We start from the raw sequence: 19,083 nt of genomic DNA, 5'->3' as shown, positions 1-19,083 counted from the left end.
TGGCCAATCGATCAGTCGACAGAAAAATAACTACAGTGATAATCAATGAATCGTCACAGTAGCCTAATTTTCATTCAGAAAATACTGTTTTCTGCCTCTCGAATATGGGAGATTCCTGCTTTTCTCTGCTTTATATCACATTAAACAGAATATTCTGGGGTTTGGGAAAGAGAAAACAAGACTTTTAAGAAATTTGGATGGACATTTTTCACTATAATCTGTTTTTGAGAGACCAACTGATTAATCTAGAAAATAATCTGCACAATAACTTGAAAATAAATATTATTTGCAGCCCGAACTTCAGCTCTCCTTAAAAAAAAAAAACGCTACAACACCAACCACTACATGCAAAATCAAAGTTACAACATGAAACAACCTATAAGATTAATGTCTAAAAACAGAGCTGCGTTATCTTGAGGTCATAAAAAATTAGACATAAAAGTCTCTTCAATCCATCAGCTATCACTCATCGGCAGTCAGACGAGCTTAATTGCCCTGGAGGGGCCACCAGGGGCCACCTGGCACCCACAGCAGGAGAGGGAGAAGCTGTGGGGTGCAGACAAGGGGAAAGAGAGGCGTTGAAACCCAGCCGGCAGTACGCGCCGAACCAGTGCCCGGAGGCGCCGCTCACCTCAGCTGAACACATATTTCACTCTCACAGCATAATGTCGCCCATTCATCATTATAATAGAGAATTAATTGGAGCATCCATCCAACACATGCAACCAGGCTGCACCTATTGGTAGGGCGCATGCCATTCTCATGCATCACACCAACTTCATTTTGCCTTGCATCAAAGTGAAAGTTTAAAAGCGTGTTAAAACTTATTTCTACATTAAATCAGCTTTTACTTTCTCGTTTTTCCCCCACAGTCATCCAGCAGATCTGGCAGCTGTGAGCGACGTGGCCCAGTCCTCAAAGTTGGAGCCTTAATAAATCAAATTCCACTTGACGGATTGTATTATAATGAAATTGCCCTCAACAACCTTGTGAATCAGCAAAAAGCACATCCTTAAGAAAACAGCTTTACTATAACCGTTTCTCCATACGTTTCCCCCTCCAGGGTCTACATATCAAAGCACCCCCCCCCCCAGTCTAATTACCCTATCACGGCCTTGGCAGGTGCAGGCTGGTGGATTTGGAACAAAGCCAACCCTCGTATATCAGGACAACTTTAAAAGATGACCCAGATGACACTGCGGACCACTGTAGCTGCAATCTGAGCCTTGTGAAGCATGCAATCATTTAGCTGCTATGTGTGTCGATTCTCATAAGGACAGGATGCTACTAAGAACCCCTCATCTCTGCAGAGGCAGACACACGTGACCCCAAAAACTCCGTCCAAATCGCTGATGATTCACGGTAAATCTGACATCAATGTGACTCATTAAGATGACATTTGTTTGGATAAAATTTCAACTTCTGTCCTTCAAGCCTTCCACTGTAGAGCTGCAGAGTTTTCTGCACAGGAGACGGTTACAGTTAGAGCTACAAACATCAGTCAGTTAATCAATAAGTGGCTCAAAAGAAAATAATCAGTGACCACTTTGACAATGGATTTAAGACTGTCAGACAAAGCAAGACTTGCTGATTATTTTCATGAGAAATCCATTAATCATTTAGTCCATAAAATGCAAAAAAAAAGTTAAAAGTGCTCATCGCAAGTGCAAATTGTTTTGTTTGTCCAACAAACAGTCCAAAACCCATCTACTGTCATAAATGACAAAGAAAAACAGCAAACGAAACCAGCAAAGGTGGAAAAATGTCAAAATAGTACTAACTGTCTTTCGACCGACTAAATCAATTAAACAACTAATAATTGCAACTCTACAATAAGTAATTTTTCAAGCAAAAATTTTGACGTGTTGGACTCTTACATGTGAGAATTTGTTAATTTTTTGGTCTTACATGGTAGTAAAGTTAATTTTTTTGCTTATTTTGGAAATCAACAAAATAATTAGCTTACATATTGTGGTGTTTTCTACCGTTTTCTGATGTTTTAGAGACCAAACAATTATTGGTACTTGCTAAAATTACCAGCAGATTAACTGATAATGATGATAGTTGTTTGCAACGACAGAATACCCTCAGGCATGTGTTCACAGACATCTAAAAATTAACATTAAATTGCTCAAATTCTAAACAGGTTTTGGTGTTATGCTCTCTCCAGATAGCAGAAGGTGTGGCAAGAGTGAAGAAATCACACTTGCTGGTCAATTAATCATGTAAGCAATTTTTCAAGCAACAATGCCAAATATTTGATGGTTCCACCTTCTCAAATTCTTACATGATAGCAAATCTAATTATTTTGGCTTTGGACCATTGGTCGGAGAAACCAAACATAACATTTGATAGCAAGGGTGTTGGGTATTTTCCACCGTTTTCTGATGTTTTATAGACAAAATGATCATTTGACAAAATAATCAGCAGACAGACTGATCATGAAAGTAGCCATTACTTTATTCTGAACTTTAAATCCAGATCAGTCCTGCTGTAAGCTATTTGCCGCATGCAGAATGGAAGAGTGGCTTCAGACCATTCATAAATGGTTTTATGATCTGTTCCTTCAGGCTTGTGTTTACAGACATCAAAAAGTTAATATTAAATTGTCCAAACTCTAAATGGGGTTTGGTGATATTCTTTCTTTCAAGCCTTCCACTGTGCAGTTGCAGTGTTTTGTGCAGAGGAGGATGGTGCACAGTGTACCGTCATGTACTGGATATATGCAGAATGAAAGAGTGGCACCAAGTCATTGATAAATGGTTTCATGGTGCGTTCCCTCAGGCATGTGTCCACATAGATCAGAAAATGACCATTAAATTGCGCAGATTCTTAATGGAGTTTTGTGTTCTTCTTTCTTACAAGCCTTCCACTGTAGGGTTGTACAGTTTTCTGCACATGAAGATGGGTATATTGTACTGTGATGTACTGGGTGTTTGCAGAATGAAAGTGAGGCTCCAAACCATTCATAAATGGTGTTATGATCTGTTCCCTCTGGCGTGTGTCCACATAGATCAAAAAATTAGACTTAAATTCTAAATGGAGGTCTGTGTCGTGCCTTCTCTGGATAAGAAAATGCCAGGAAACACTCTAGAAAGAAATCACACTCATCGGTTGATTTTTTCATGCAAAAATGCCAAAAAAAAAAGTTGATGGTTCCAGCTTCTCAAATGTGAGAATTTGCCACCGTCCATGGTCTTATGATAAAAATTCTACTTATTTACTGGGTTTTGGACTGTGGACTTACGACTGGGACAAAGTGTGGGGTAGTGTTCTAATGTTTTATGGACCAAAAGACTAATTGGAGAGTCATTCATGACTGGTTTTATGATGCATTCCTGCAGGCATGTGTTCACAGACATCACAAAAGTAAAACCACCCAAATTCTAAATGAGGTTCTGGTTTATTCTTTCATTCAAGCCTTCCACTGTAGAGTTTTTGTGCACAGAAGGATGGGTGTTGTGCTGTGATGTGTTGAATACATGCAGAATGAAAGTGTGGCTCCAGACCATTCATAAATGGTTTTATGACGCGTTCCCTCAGGCGTGTGTTCACGTGCACCAAATAATTAACCTTAAATTGCCCGAATTGTAAATGGAGTTCGGTGTTGCGCGCTCTCTCCAGCCAATAAACACTCCTTTAGCCTTAACTGGAGCAAAAAAGAAAAAAAAGAAATCACACTCACCGGCCATGCGAACTGGAAGGGGATCGATATCTTGCCGGCATCGTCGATTTTATTCTGGTTATTCTTTGCGCTCTTAAAAGAAAACATATTTCCACCGAGAACTTGCGTAGATCCAGCTCCGAACGTGCAGGTGCCGGTGGTGGTGACCTCCATCTGGTACTCCTTCAGGCAGATCTTGAAGTAAGTGTCGCACTCGTCTCGGGTGCAGCGCAGGTCCTGGGAGCTCCTGGAGCCGTCGCAGCACTCCCCGTCCGCCAGCTCGCCGTTTACATTCTCCACGGAGATCAGCTGCAGCTCGAAATAGCCGGTTGACTGGGACACCTAGAAACAACATGTTAAAAAAGACCAAAATTAAATATAGTAGGGCCTGGATTAAAGAGGGCTGGGGCGCGTAAAAGAAAGGGGAGGGGGGGGGGGCAAGTGGCCAAGACTTAAACGACTGGGCGAATTATTCCGAAATAATTAGTTGCATCACGAATGGAGCACGTGAACAGCCGTACAGTTTTAACATGCCGGGGGGTTTCAGACAATCAGGTTACTCAAATGAACCGCCGCAGCAGCCAATTGATGCAATGCAACTTACAACTTCTTCTCGCTTCGGGCCTTAATTCTGCTCCAAAAAAAAAAAAATTAAATTAAAATTAACCCACAAATCTCACAGCGTGATCAGCGGCTTGTAACCAAAATGGAGAGTAGCCCGTATCAATTCCTTCAATCTTGTCATGGTGACATGATCACATGCTCCACAACTGACGGCTACGTAATTCAATTATCGATTAATGTGATGCGAATATGCACTGCCGCCGGAGAGCAAATATCCATCTGCCCACGCCCACCAACTTTTGACATTGCTTAATTTTAAACATTTATTTTATTTATGCGCGGCGGGATTTTGATATTTATTTGAGGAATAAAACAAGAGGAGCTTTCTTCTTACCTCCGTCCATAACGTCAACAGCAGCAGGCACACTATTGGGAAGCAATTCCTAATCCTGGTGCGATTCCACATGCCTCCGATTAATTAGAGTGACATAGGAGGAGAGAAGCGATAAGAAAAGACAAACAGCCGCGGAGCCGGCGACTAGTTCCTCCTCTCCTGACATGCAAGAATAAAAATCTTCACATGCGCGTTCGTCCAGATTTCACCGAGGCATTACAAGCGTGTGTGTGTGTCCGTGTGTGTCCGTGTGTGTGTGTGTGTGTGAGAGCAGGCGGCGGATTGCAGCGCAGCACTGATGGTCCATGTACAGGAGTGTCCCTCCGTCAAATCTCTCCACACAGCAACTGAGATGTTTCGTAGCCACAGCCTGAGGAGAGGATGTCTGCTTTGATTGGCAGCTCCGCAAACCACTTACAAATTGGCCTGCGGGCAGTCTCTGAGCCAACCGGATTAAGGGGCGGACAATAGTATAATAACCCCCACCACCTCCACCCATCTCCTCCTCCTCCTCCTCCTCCTCCTTCTGCTGCTGCTGCTGCTGCTCCTCTTCTTCCTCCCAAAACTTGCTTCACTACAAACCGCAATACAACATGCGAACAAAGCAGGGGTCGACTTTAATTAAAAAAATATCTCTGTGATTAATTATTTTTGAATTTAACTACCTATAAAGTGTAATTAAAAACATTCAAATTTAATTTGTCACTAGGGTTGAAAATGCTAAAAATCTATTCATTATTAATAATCGATAAGATTTCATTTTTCCTTCCCCCTCCCTCATTTTAAGTTTAAGTTTAATTTTTCAACCAACGCCTCCACAGACAAAGCACTCAATCCGTGCCATTTCTAGACTATTGATTAATTACCAATGAATGAAATTCTTAACATCAATTAATGGATTAATGATTAATCACTAACATCCCTCTCATTTGCCACCAGAAGTTTCAAAAATAGCCCTGCACGTAGATTAAACCGCTGACTGACGTGATTTCATTATAATGTGATTATAGCTTACATAAAATTAACATTTTACTGTTTTATTTTGAAATCTGCATCCAAATTGGAATTTTCTGGTATTTTCCCTCTTAATCTAGTCGTTTTAATTCACATGGTGCATAAAAGCAACATTTATTTTGTGCTTATTTGATCGATTTTTTCATCATCTTGCAAAACATGTTTCCGTTCATGTGTTCCTTCAGTATGAAAGTAAAACTGCCCTTAGAACACATCACTTCTTCTGTAACCAGAAACCAAGCAGCTCTCCTCACTTCAACCCCAACACGTTGCAGCAGTTTAGAGCGCCCTCTACTGTCTGCATCAGTCACCATTGAACCTGACTCTAAATCAGGCAATATAGGGAAATAAAATATGCATAAAAACATATAATGATTATGTATGTCACTATTTCACTTGTTCACATAATTTCTTAGATACTAAATACATCTTGATATGGAAAATGTGAAGTTATTTGCTACTCTTGGTGCAAAATATTTGCTTTTTTTTTTCAGTCAAGTTTGTCAAGCAACACCACAGAGTAAATTACTGGATTTAAAATGTCATTTAAAGAAAAGTACACAAGTATTACAATAATCTTTATGTACTCATAATGCAGAATGTCCCATTTTAGTATAATTATATTAATAATTAGGGATGCATTTATGTGAAGGCATCAAAAACACTGCAGCTGCAAAAGGTGAAACTAACTTCAAATTCTTCAGAAAATGGGTAAATTAATCTCTGGTAATGTATCATAATTTATTAGTTGGTTTATAATTTGTATTAGTAATCTGAGTCTGCAAAGTAACTAACTGTGTAGTGGAGTAAAAGTATAAAGTAGCAGAAAATAAAAAAAATAGTAGCGGTACCTCAAAATTGTACTTAAGTACAGTACTTAAGTAAGTAAATGTACAACCTTCTAGATGCATCTTCAACAAAGCTCAAGTGCATTTCTTCCTTTTATCTGACCCCAATACTGTCAATACAAACACATACTGTACATATACAGGTGGAAACATTTATACTAGCACCAGTTTAGGATATTTGCGTCACCTGACAGGTGATCTGATCCTTGTCCTTGACAGATGGCCACTGGTTACTCTGTTGCACCCATTTAAAGGACCATACCAGTGTTTTTGCATCTTTAATCTTTAAAGTGAAAATCATTTCCAACAGAATTTCTTTCCTTCTTTTCCTGCCTCTAAAATTAAACTGGCCTCCTTTCTTTCTTTCTTGTTCTCTTCTTGTTATTAAAGTTGCAGCAACATTCGTGTTAATGCACCAAATGTTGCACAAACTAAAGTTGGAAATATAGACCTAAATAACATGCGTATAATCTGACAAAAATAAATTGGGATGATTATCTATCTGGCTGAAGGACACTAGTGTGTAGGATTTACTGGCATGTAGCTTTAATCTTGCAAACTGTAAACACCTTGTCTCATCCTCTCCTTCAAGATGTGTAGGAAAACCACGAAACTCATGAAAAAAAAAAACACAAAAGGCCATATCTAGATTCAGTGTTTGGTTTATCTGTTCTGGGACATGGCATGGTAAAGCAGACTACTTGTAGTTTGTAGTTTATTGGCTGAAACATACAAGAACACAGAGAGCAGTTGTGTTTTTCTTAGTATTCACATTTGACATCCTCAAAGGCTTGGATGGACGACTTACCTTATTTCATCCTTGTATTTAAGCATTAATTTACACACATATTCATTACTTCCTCAGCAGAAGTCTGACTCCCCAAGAGAACCAAAATATTTTGTCCTTCATGGTCTAAATATTCCCTGACTGTGACCCCATTTTTAAATCGACACGTCTAAGCAGCAGTGTGGTTCTTTACCATCGTAATGAAAAAACAGAAGCTACATCAAAAACTCCTGTGACCTGTATCCATATATTATCCACTTTTACAAAACAATACGATCAGTGAAGCTTTTATTATCCGCACGAGCAGGAAGTTTTGCAGCTCATGTGTGAGTCACAGGCACCATGTCAGTGTTGAAGTCGCCTCGCTCCGTTTCTGACGAGGAAACCAAGAAAGAGAGAAGCTGCCAATCAAAGTGTGTGTGTGACAGCACCCTCCTCTCTCACCCTCCATGTCTCTGTCTCCCTCTCGTCAGTCGACTGCCAGCCCGTCAGATAGGCCTTAGAGGAGGCAGCCGATAGCCCGAGCCGCCGCAGCCGCTTTGACTGGAACATTTCACACGCTGTCACAAGTACATGTGAGTGCCTTAAGTTGGATCACACCTAGTAAAGGGCCTCAGGTGGTGAAGGAACTGTGTGTGTTTGTGTGTATATTTTGTGTGCTTCTGTATTGTGGGGTTTTAACCATGGTAGCAGCGTGGCTCTCGGGGTGACAATATAAGTCGGTCGGGTCGTCCACTACTTTTGTTCACACTGAAATATTTCAATAACTGCTGCTTGACATTTCGTACAGACACAAAGTCCCAGAAGATGAATCCTTCTGACTTTGATAATCCTCTAACTTTTCTTCCTGCACCACCATGAGGCTCAAATTTTTTCATTTTGAGTAAAATGTCTCGACAGCTTTTTATCTATCTCTGTAAGTACTTTGGTTTATGGTCAAATACCTGCAAAACCAATGACATTTCCACCCACCTCAGTTTTACTTTTCGTGTAGTGCCAATTACCAAATGTTAGCACCTACTTTACCCACTAAACTGTAGGTTTTTTTTATACATATATGCAATTCACTGTACAAATAGATTTAACAGGAAATTGGAGCAATCTTTTTACCGACTGCCCAAATCAAAAACAAATGAGAAGCAAATGGGTCGCTGCAATTCGCAGAAACAAAGTCACTGAAATGTGGATTTGCAGTAGCCATTTTGTGTCAGGTGTGTTGAAGTTATATACTGTATTGACTATTATTACTTATAAATTAAATGTTTAGCATCTTTCATCTATATTCTGTGCAACAATTGCACATTGCATCACATCACGAATCCTCAACACTGCATGCAAACATGACAAAAATGTCAGAAAATAAAAATATCTGTAAAAACTTGTCCACATACAACCAGCCTGCAAAGTCTCATGTCCTCAGTCTTTTTGAGACTTGCTTCTACACTCTACCTGTCTGTTTAGCTAGCTATCTCGCCGCACTCCCTTCTGTTTTGCTCAACTAAAAGTATTCTTGTTTAGCCTCACTAAATGCCCCAGTCCTATACGTTTAGCATTTGTCTAACAACTCACCTACTTAGCACGCAAGGCTAGCAAGGCTGGTGTAGCTAGGGAGGACAAATACTTTCCAGACTGTGAGACAGATGCACAAGATGCTTGCCTGGTTTGTCTGTTGGATCCGAAAGCTGCATCACTAGCCCGGACTCCTGTGCGCAGTGTTGACCCCTCCAGAGGACAATGCCGGAGACACATGTGGCGCTCCTGTCCAAGGTGCTAGGAAGCACCACCGCCTCTGAAGACCCTCCGCTGTCTGTGTTTGTGTCTGTGTTAGCACGCTAGCCAACACATTAACATGTTAGCATTGTAATTGTGATCATGTTAGCATGCTCATGTTAGCATTTAGCACTAAATTCAGCCTTATAAAGATGCTAGCCCAGTTTTAGACTCTTAATCAGATATATTTTTAAAAATTTCATGCCCATAATAATCAGAGAATTCAGCGCTTACTCCAGAACTGTTTTCATGTCAGGGTGAAAATTCCTCTGTAAAAGCATTTAGACCTTAATGAGTCACTAATATGAGCCTCGCTATTGAAACCGTGACTAATGACATTTGTCAAGCGTCCCTTTAAGCCCGAGTGATTCACCAGAGGAACCTGGATACATTTTGCCTTTAGGCTAAATACAAAAAAATTACTTGCAAATCTAAGCAACAAAAGGAAAAAAAATGCAAAATAAGAACAAAAGATCTTGATTTTTCTGTTTTATGAAGCTGTGTTTCATCACATTAGGCATGAATAATGTCTAATATGTCTTAATATTAGCTCAATGTAGCTCCAAACTGAAGCGTCTCCTGAATACTAACACCTACCAAAGGGCCTCGGGTGGTGTGTGCCTACCTTGTCTTCCTGTTTGCATACATGTGTGTGAGGCTCAGGGAGAGGAGTGTGTGTGTGTGTGTGTGTGTGTGTGTGTGTGTGTGTGTGTGTGTGTGTGTGTGTGTGTGTGTGCAGGAGGAGAGGGGATTATGAGTAGGAGCGCTGTGGGGGGTTTGCCAGCCTCCAGGGGGGAGGTGAAGTGGATTTCTTCTCTCATCCATTTTTCATGGCTTTTCTCCTTTCAGATCTCCAGTCTCTGTACATACGGCTGACGGGTCGATTCTCTTTTATCTTTAAGCATCTTTTGGGGACTCAATGTGTGTGTCTGGTGGCGTTTGGCGGGGGTTGGGGGGGTGTTGATGATGGCGGCATGGGTCAAGGTTGAGACGTGCTGTTTTTCAGCAAGCTTTAATGACTATCTAAACACACTGGCTGCTGAGATTATGCTCATTTGCTGATGTCTTCAGTGTTTTAATTGTGGTAGGTAGCTTCAGTATTTTCTCTAATGGTTAAGTCAAAGGATATACTGAATTTTAAGTATTTAGTGAGGATTATGTGGCTCTGTATGTTGCAGATGGATGCAAGGATGTGACGTAGGATCTCACAGGAATATTATGGAGGTCAGTCCACATGGACCGAAGATAAACAGTGCTGTTTAATGGCACTTCATTCCCCTTGTGAATTAATTCAAACACATATGTCTTTTAAAAGTGGCTTTGAATAATTAATGACCTCAGTTTGTGACCTCTATGGTTCACCTTCATTGACCGAACTTGTTTCCTGGCCTCCGCCCTTCCCCTTGAGCTACAAAAGCCTTTATCTGGCGTAGTAGAGAGGAAGTTATTGAGTGCAAAGCTCCAACAGAAATTTCTAATGATAAGCACGATGCAAAATGATGAAATAACTAGAAGGGCGCTTTAGTGCAGACCACTGCCGAGGCCAAACACGAGGTGCTCTGTCTCACAATGTTTGCAAAAGTGAAAATAATTTGTGTATCTGCACTGTGATTTGGATCCACTCCAGAATTTTATGGGCTCTTCCTCGGCCCATGCTACATCCTTCCAGTAAGTTTCATGAAAACAGGGTGAGTAGTTTTTCCGCAATCTTACAGACAAACAAACAAACAGTACAGCCATTTTTTTGGTGCTGAACTTTAAAGTCTTTTTAGCTTTCATAGATTATATCCAGACCAAGGTGGATACATCTGAAAATGACATATAATTGTGAAAATGATAACATCCACCTAATTTTCAGGCAATTTTTGAAAAGCTACAACATCCAATTTCTTCTAATATCCATTTGGACTGGTGGGGAACAAAGTTTTGCATGATGGTCATCATCTGTAGTTGGAGAGGTGCTACACCAGGTTAACCTGACACACTGGATGATTTGTTATAGAATCAAGAAGCGTCTGGAAAGTTGTTCTTAGAAATTGTTTGGAAAGGGGCAGGCAGTTTCAAAAACACTTGGCAGGTGAACCATCTGTCTACTTTGTCTAACAAGGGATAACTTCAACCGATCAGATCAACGCCTCCATGGAAGCCTCTCGCTGTCGTCACGTCCAAAACCTCGCCCACAGCTGCCAGTAGTCCCTCCCAGAATGCTGATTGGCTGCGCCATGTTTGCTACAGATACAAATGGATAACTTGAAGCCTGGATTCATGGACAATCTCATGATCTTGCAAATCCAGCTGCCTCACAAAGTTAACACTTGGTCTCACCCCCACTAAAGTTGGGTTCTCTGTATTTTTAAGGGTAGTGACCAAATTACGTTGGTAGTACTGAGCAATGTTACTCCTACAGCTTGTTCAAGCCACGGTGAGTCGGGGTGATGGTGAACTGGTTTAAAGTATGGTTACATTTTCAAAACTCAAAGATTTTCAAAGCCATCCATCCATCCATCCATTACAGCAAGACTTTCCAGCTCCTGTTGGGGGATCCAGAGGCGTTCCCAGGCCACATGAGATGCGTAAGCCCTCCAGCAGGTTCTGGATCTACCCAAGGGTCTCTTCTCAGTGGGACATGCCAGGAAAACCTCCGAAGGGACACATTCAGTAGGCCTAATCAGATGCTTGAACCACTTCAGTTAGCTCCGTTCAACACTTCTACTCCGAGCTCCCTCTGGATGTCCAAGCTCCTCACCCTCTCTGAGGCTAAGGCCAGACACCCTGCGAAGGAAACTCATTTTATCCGCGATGTCATCATCATTGTCACTACCTCAGGACCACAGGTGAGGATCGAAATGTAGAACAACTACTGAAATGAAATAAAAGCTTTGCCTTCTAGCTAGACACTCACTGCAATATTGTGAATTCTGAAAGCTGGCGAGGGCAACACGTCTAACTAAACACAAAATATATCTAAAAGCTAAAGAGCCATCATTGATATCCTGAAAGCTAAGTCCCCCAGTAGCAGCCGCAGCTAGCATTAGCACTACCGCAGCAGGTGCCTAAGTGAAGCATTGAGGCATTTATCAACATGTTAAGGTGCATTTTTAACGAGCATTAGCTTACATTTAGTATGAAATCAATACTGTATGAATTGCATACTGTTTACTGGGAAATATTACAGCATGCAAGCACCGCGGTAGTAACAACAACAACAAAACAGGAAGGATATCACATTTGCTTCTTCTGAGACAAACAACAGTGTTGCCTTGGTGACAGACTAACAGACTGGAGGCTATAAAGACGGGCGGTGTGTAAAATGCTTTTAATAAATAACAAATAGGTATAAATAATAATGAAACTGAATTGTGAAATGAATTTTTACAACTGGAACTACATTTTTATTATTACAAAGGGAGTAAAATAAAAACTGAAGATACCATTGGGTATTGGTACTGAATTCCAGGTACTGGTTCTGAATTTCAGGTACTGGTATGGTTCAGATATGAAGAATACCCAACCCTATCTCCACTGATAAACACTTAGTTTGCTTTATCTTAATTATTTTGTATTTTTCATACCAGAATGCCATGCATAAGTGAAATTTGAGAATGTGGACTGACCTGAAATGGCCTGAACTCGTCCTGTTAGATGTTTCAAAAGGACGAGGCAAGGAAAGACTGTTGAGTGTCAGAAATTATTGAGCAGCCGATCCGAAGCTGACCTCATCTGTCATCATTAAGGCGCATTTATAGGCCATATGTCTTTGTCTTGCTGACAAGGTTGATGTATGGCTCAATGAAGTTTCTCAAATCAAAAATCAGATTATGTTGCATCATAGATCTATACAGGTTAATTTATGGTTACTGCAGTGTGTGCGGTGTGTTCACGGCAGGACCGTTCTCTACGCAGAGGTAAAGTGTGTTATGGTAAATGCAATGCAGCAGCCACTAGCCAATCATAGACTCAGAACTGACAGCGTCATTTGCAGAATTTCATATTTTGACCAGAAGGCTAAGCTCTCTAAACACCGCAGTAACCATAAATTACACTTAAAAATGACATCTGCAAGTAGTAGTTTTAAAATGGTAATCCATCCTTTATTATTTTGAGTCACTGACACGAGCAAGTCACTGAATTCTCCGGGGATCATCTGTCAAACTTGGCATCTGGTACTGTGACATATTTTTACTTTAATGAAGACAGAAGTTTGAGATTCTGGAAGTGGCTCCGACCAAGTTCACGGTGCTGGCATGTTTATTTTTTTCTGGTATTTTCTGTCTTTGATTGTTGACAGTGTAGAGCGAAAGGGATCATGAGGACAGGAAGTCGAATCGGTGGCCAGAGTTGAACCGAGGACGTCAACAGTTAACCGTCTCCAGCACAGATCAAGATACTAGACATCATAAATAGTGTATATCAAAGCAAACATTCATTACGTGTTGTAGCTACAGATTTAGTTGTGTTTATGAGCTGTAGAAAGAATGGGGAAACAACAGTACACAAAGTAACCACGCTGGCAGAGGAATGAAGGAATGCAGCTCTGTCGGCGTATCGCCAGGCAAAACCCACAACACTGTGTGGCGGTTATGCTAGTGTTGAGGAGTACACCTTTAAAACTGTAGCTGACTTATAATGAGAAACTAAGAAAATACAGACGGAGGGCGAGGGCAGGTACAGACACTACCACACATTTCTAGAGGGTCAGAATCTGCAGATTTATTTTGCAGTTTTCAGTCGTGATCCAGAATGAAAGTCTGCAGAATGTTGTTTTTGCTTGTAATATGACGTACAGCAATAATAGATTGTTGAAACAAAGATTGTATTTAGCAAAAACAGGCACAGAATACATTAAAACAAGCTAAAATGACCTCAAGCAAGTCGATTTTAGTAGACCAACAGTTCAAAGTGGCCACTAAAATACTAATACTAATACTGAAAAGGTTTGATGTGGAGCAGAAAGAGTGCAAAAAATTAATTAATATGTGAAACCATTAATCATTTATCTCCTAACAATTACCACTTCACGAACAAACACATTAATGAATAATTGGTAATGTGCTTGATAGCATTCTGAATTTTACAAGCAGCATCTCTATTCATATTTTATACAAGTCTATATATATATATATTTAACAAACTGTATACTGGAAAGCAGTAAGGCCTTTACCCTGTAAAAACAAATCATATATGATTTTTATTCATCTTTATTTAACATTTTAACACCGTGTAATAGTGCAGCTGATTGAATTTTAAATGACATATTTGACCATTCACACAGCAGAATTCTATACATTCTTTTGTTTGTGTGATTTTTAGGAAAAATCCTGCATAGTGTTCCTTTAAAGCACAAAACACAAAGCAGAATTTTCATGAAATACAGCGCAGCGAGCTGTGCGACAGCAAAAACATGCTAATTGCTAATTAACCTCGATCTGAGTAGAATTACAGTTGTGGCCTCGGTTGAACTTCTAAGTAACCAATTAAGAAGTAGAAAGCTAACTAGCACGGTCGCCTAGCAACAGTTCCTCATTACCAAAATTACTTTAACACCGAACACGTTTGCATACTTGACTTTCAACATCAGAATGCAACCTTATGAATTCCTTTATGAAGACATTTCTTTTCATCAGTTGTTAAGATTTTACCTGCCTTCTTTTACCAAATATTAACTTAAGTCATCTAGTTTTGTTTCAGGGTTTTTTTTTCCCAAGGTTGACTGAGGTATCAAGTGTGTGGAAAGGCCATTTCCGCTGTGATAAGATGAGACCTGCAGTCCCCACTGACACCGAGGTGCACCTCTCTCCAACCCTCATGTTCTGCTCTGCTGATAGTACTGTATGTATTTGTGTTTCCTCATGCGGCGCGCTCAGATTTCATCCAGCACATGTCGGCAGTCTGTGAGACATGTCGCCGTTCAGAGGAGGAGAGACGAAAGTGACCGACATTTTCCAAAGAAACTGGAAATGCATTGTTGGGTGTCAATGACGCCGGGCGAACGGGGAAGCAACACATGCATTTGAGAATGATTTACGATGGAAAAAACACCGTTACAATGATAACCAGTTGAGCGAGTTAACGCCACTTTACACTGCATGTCTCGCTTTTCCTGTCCGTGCTTTAGAACTGATGTTTTTTTTTTTGTTTTGTTTTTTTATGACAGTCGTCATTTAACCTTTTAGATATTTGACACATGAACAGCTGATCAGTCAGGACAAACTTTTATTATATATGTTTTATATGACGGCCTGGAAACACTAAACACTGTTTAATGTTTAATGTTTATATTCTGGTTCTAAAAATGATCAGATCCAGAAGATGAGGAGGAAAAACCGGGGACAGATGCATCCTGAACTCTTAGAAATAAAGGTGCTAACTAGAACAATAAGGAGCTGTTCTGCTTGCCCCCATACGAAGACCCTTTTTGGTTCCTGGTGGAGCTTGGGACCCTTTCAGAGTGTTCTACCTAGAACTTATTATAAAGGGCTATACGAAGAATTATCTGCAAAAGTTTTCACCCAGGCTTCATCTAGAACAGACCCAGGGTGTTCTACCTAAAACCCTTCTTTATTCCAAGTGTTTTATCTAGAACTAAACCTTTCACCCAATAACCCTTTTATACTCCAAGAGTTTTATCTAGAACCCACCCAGGGGGTTCTACTGAGAACCCTTATATATTATGGTGAAAAGAAGCCTTTCTTCTTTGGATGAGAGGGTTTCTTCGTGGCCTTACAAAGAATCCCTGAAGAACGTTTTCTTCAAAAAGTGAAGCAAATGGTTCTGGAGCCCTTATTTCCCTTAAGAACCTAAATTATTGTTCCGTTTGTTTCCTCTCCTCTGCTGAGATGAGATATGACGCTCAGATTAGCTAAAAACTGACAGTCCTTCCATAAATCACTGATTAAAAGACACGATTAAAGAGGATATGTGGTTTGTTGTTCGGGTTTCTTTCCTCGTCAGTGTTGACGTGGCAGAAAAATCTTCCCCATTTGGCTCCTTCCACATATGGAGACACGTAAGAGGAGACTCGTTCTAAATCCTCCAGTCCACCCCAGCATGCACAGCCCAGGACATCGTAAATATACGCCACTGATAAGACCCACACGGACTCACAGCGCTGCAGAAAAAAGAGCGGCAAAAACCTTTATGACCAGCCTGATATTAGCCCTTCAAAGCAGAAACAGGTTGTGAGGATCCACCTGGTTCCTATCGAGGATTGTTTATCAGTTTGAAGCAGACTCCTCCTCTGCTCCTCCTCAAAGCACGATGCCACGTTAATCCAAGGTTACGACCCGACCGCTCAGGAGCTGAGGGCAGAAGAGCCGCACATCTTGTAGTGATTTCAACGTAGATAGATGATGGATTACTTGATCTGAACAGGGGATTCAATTATTATATCTGCTAATGTTTAAGGCAGTGGCTTCACGAGGAGGTAGAAGGATAAAAATGAAGGGTCTGACATTATTAGCAAGACTGGAAATAAGACAGTTCCTCCAGAAGATGTGTAAACATCACACATGTACGTCTCAATGAACTGACTGAATGTTTTATTTATTTTTTTTTAAATATCATTATTACTATTTTATTTTTATATTTTTCTCTTTCATCACAGGTGAAAAGAATATATATAACTTTAACCTGTAATTTCCTGTCAAAATGGCTGCTGTGAAAAAAGTCTATTTGAAGGACGTGTTGCAGGTTCATAGCAAAAAGGTTAGCGACCACTGGTTAAAAGAGACTTTATTTAGCTTGTTCTGACTACAACTACGCCAAAATAAAAGTTTGTACTCCAGTGAAACTGAGAAGTAACCAAGAGTATAACAATTAGAAAGTCAGACTGCATGAACACTGCTAAAAGACAGTAGATTTGTCAAGATAAAGGTTAAAAAGCACACCTCCTTCCAGTGTGTGTAGGAGCACATTAGCATACAGATGGGGAGTGTGTCAGAGTGCTGGAATCATCCGACTGCAGCGGTGGATCTTGTCTTTCCTTCACAGGTCAGGTTTTTAGCTCTCACCTGTGAATAGACTGCATTCAGAGAGAGAGAGAAAGAGAGAGAGAGGGGTAATCCATCTGCTGTGGTGACACACACACACACACACACACACATCCAGATGGTCTCTGGAGAGCAGAGACGTCCCATGTGTCCAGTTACAACTTGAAAGCAACAGGGTGGTGGGGATTCAAGCGCCCATCCCCACCACCTTTTTACAGATGGATGGACGGCGGCAGAACGGCGGTTCATACACTCAGTTTCTGTAAAAATAAATATACTTTCCAGCCCATTAGAAGGATCTATCTAAGATTAGCCGTCATCTCTCTATTTTCTACATATCCACAAGTTTGTGTTGCAGTGGCAAACCGTGCGGCAAAATAGAAAAAAGTTGCTCGTGACGTGTGTTTGTAGTGTGTAGAGGCCATATATGAAAACCTAGTAAATGGCAGCAAACTCCACACAATGACAGCAGAATAAATTATGTTTTTTCTAGATTTTTCTGTACTTAAACTTATATTAAACAGTAGATAATTGCCATTGTTTGGATAACTTATAATTAAGTTTGTGTTTGATATTAAAAGCTGTAATAATCTATACACAGTTGCATGCAGTTAGCCACCTAGCAACAGCGTCGGTCTCGACTGCTTCACCTGTAGCGAGATATCTGACCTTCAGGAAAACCTAAGGGGATTATTTTTGGTCCCAGTGACTAAAAATCAAAATGTAAATGATTAATTCACCTGTAACTTTCTAAATAAGCACAGGCTGTGGCCCTCTCTTCTGGTGATGAAGTCCTAACCAACGAGTGAGCCAGCTCTAACCTTTTTCTGCCCAGAGACAACAACAACAAAAATCTGATTGGATAACTCTATTTTGCTGTTTTCAGGACAGTGACCCTTTAATTTCTGAAGCAAAGTTAATAGAAAATGACGTTTAAATTAGAATTATAAGAGAATAGCCTAATAATTAAATGATAATATATTTAAATAGAACATTTGAAATACTGATGGAGCTTCTCTGAAGGCCTAGGAGCTCCTCAGGGTTCCCCTCTGGTCATACAGCCCCACAGGGCAAGTTTATGTCTTAGAACCACCTGGCAGAGAAGCAGAAACCAGGTGAGGATACAACAGTACAACTTCTCTTTCAGTCTTAATGTTGTCAAGGTCAGAAGCTGTAAAGGAAAATGAAATAAAAACATATTAAATATCTAGACTGATGCTTCTTATATACTGCATGAATGACATTACCAGAGAAGCATGTTGTCAAATCAGGCTTGACACAATTTAGTGATAAAGACTGTTAAGCAGCTGATTGATGAGCAGATTGCTGAAGAATTTTAAGTGGATGACTTCTATGTCTCTACAAAAAAAGAAAATATTCCTACTGTTTCCTGTCACTCCTCCACTTACGCACCTCTGCCGAATCCCCTCAGATAAAATCAGCGCAGCAGCTTTTATTTTCTCTTCGGCTAAATGTGAGAACCCTGTTTTCATTTCTGGGAAACGTATCACGGTGCCCATCGAGATCAGATCTGCAGAATTTACATGTGCTCTGGCTTCTTCTCTGGAGGGATTCTTTGCATAAATGTGTCGTCCCATTTCCTGATCTAGTTCTGTCTCATCAGGATGTGTTTGTTCAAAACAGACGATGTATATCACAGGGCTAAATAAAGACCGCTGACAGATTCATGAAAGCGGGAGGGAAGTTCTGTGAATCTCTTCTTTCAGTTTCCTCTGGAAGTGAAGTGAACTGTTTCACCAAGTCATGCTAAAATAAAGTTTTGTACTTTTATGTATAAACAGTGTACAAATTCAATAAATAACAAAAATATTAACCAACACATTTCTCATTCAATTACACAATATTACATGAGGAATAATGTACAGTGAACAGGTCATTACTGTGAAATAAATCCTGACAGGGAGCGGTTTATTTCACAATAATAACTTGCTCACTCTACATTATCCTGTTTAATTACACGGTTACTTTTTAAAAAAAAAATGATGCTAAATACTGATCTCAAAATTATTTAATTTCTCCTCTCAAGTCTATAA

The 19,083-nt window shown here is 40.2% G+C and overlaps 1 protein-coding gene across 1 annotated transcript in view; it reads right to left on the bottom strand.

Moving 5' to 3' along the window:
- The window catches only part of jag2b (jagged canonical Notch ligand 2b), a 69,906-nt gene extending 65,027 nt beyond the window's left edge, over positions 1–4,879 (bottom strand). The window contains exons 1-2 of the mRNA XM_084738279.1: positions 4,623–4,879; positions 3,686–4,006 (exon numbers count right to left, since the gene is read on the bottom strand). Coding sequence (XP_084594405.1) covers positions 3,686–4,006; positions 4,623–4,694 — 393 coding nt within the window. The 5' untranslated portion in view covers positions 4,695–4,879. The remainder of the gene's footprint in view (positions 1–3,685; positions 4,007–4,622) is intronic.
- Positions 4,880–19,083: the final 14,204 nt, after the last annotated feature.

Source organism: Lutjanus erythropterus, chromosome 15 (genome assembly GCF_056507025.1).
Source record: "Lutjanus erythropterus isolate fLutEry1 chromosome 15, fLutEry1.hap2, whole genome shotgun sequence".
Classification (NCBI taxonomy): domain Eukaryota; kingdom Metazoa; phylum Chordata; class Actinopteri; order Lutjaniformes; family Lutjanidae; genus Lutjanus; species Lutjanus erythropterus.
The sequence above is the reverse complement of the archived record's forward strand: the minus strand, read 5'-3'. Positions and strand labels throughout refer to the sequence as shown.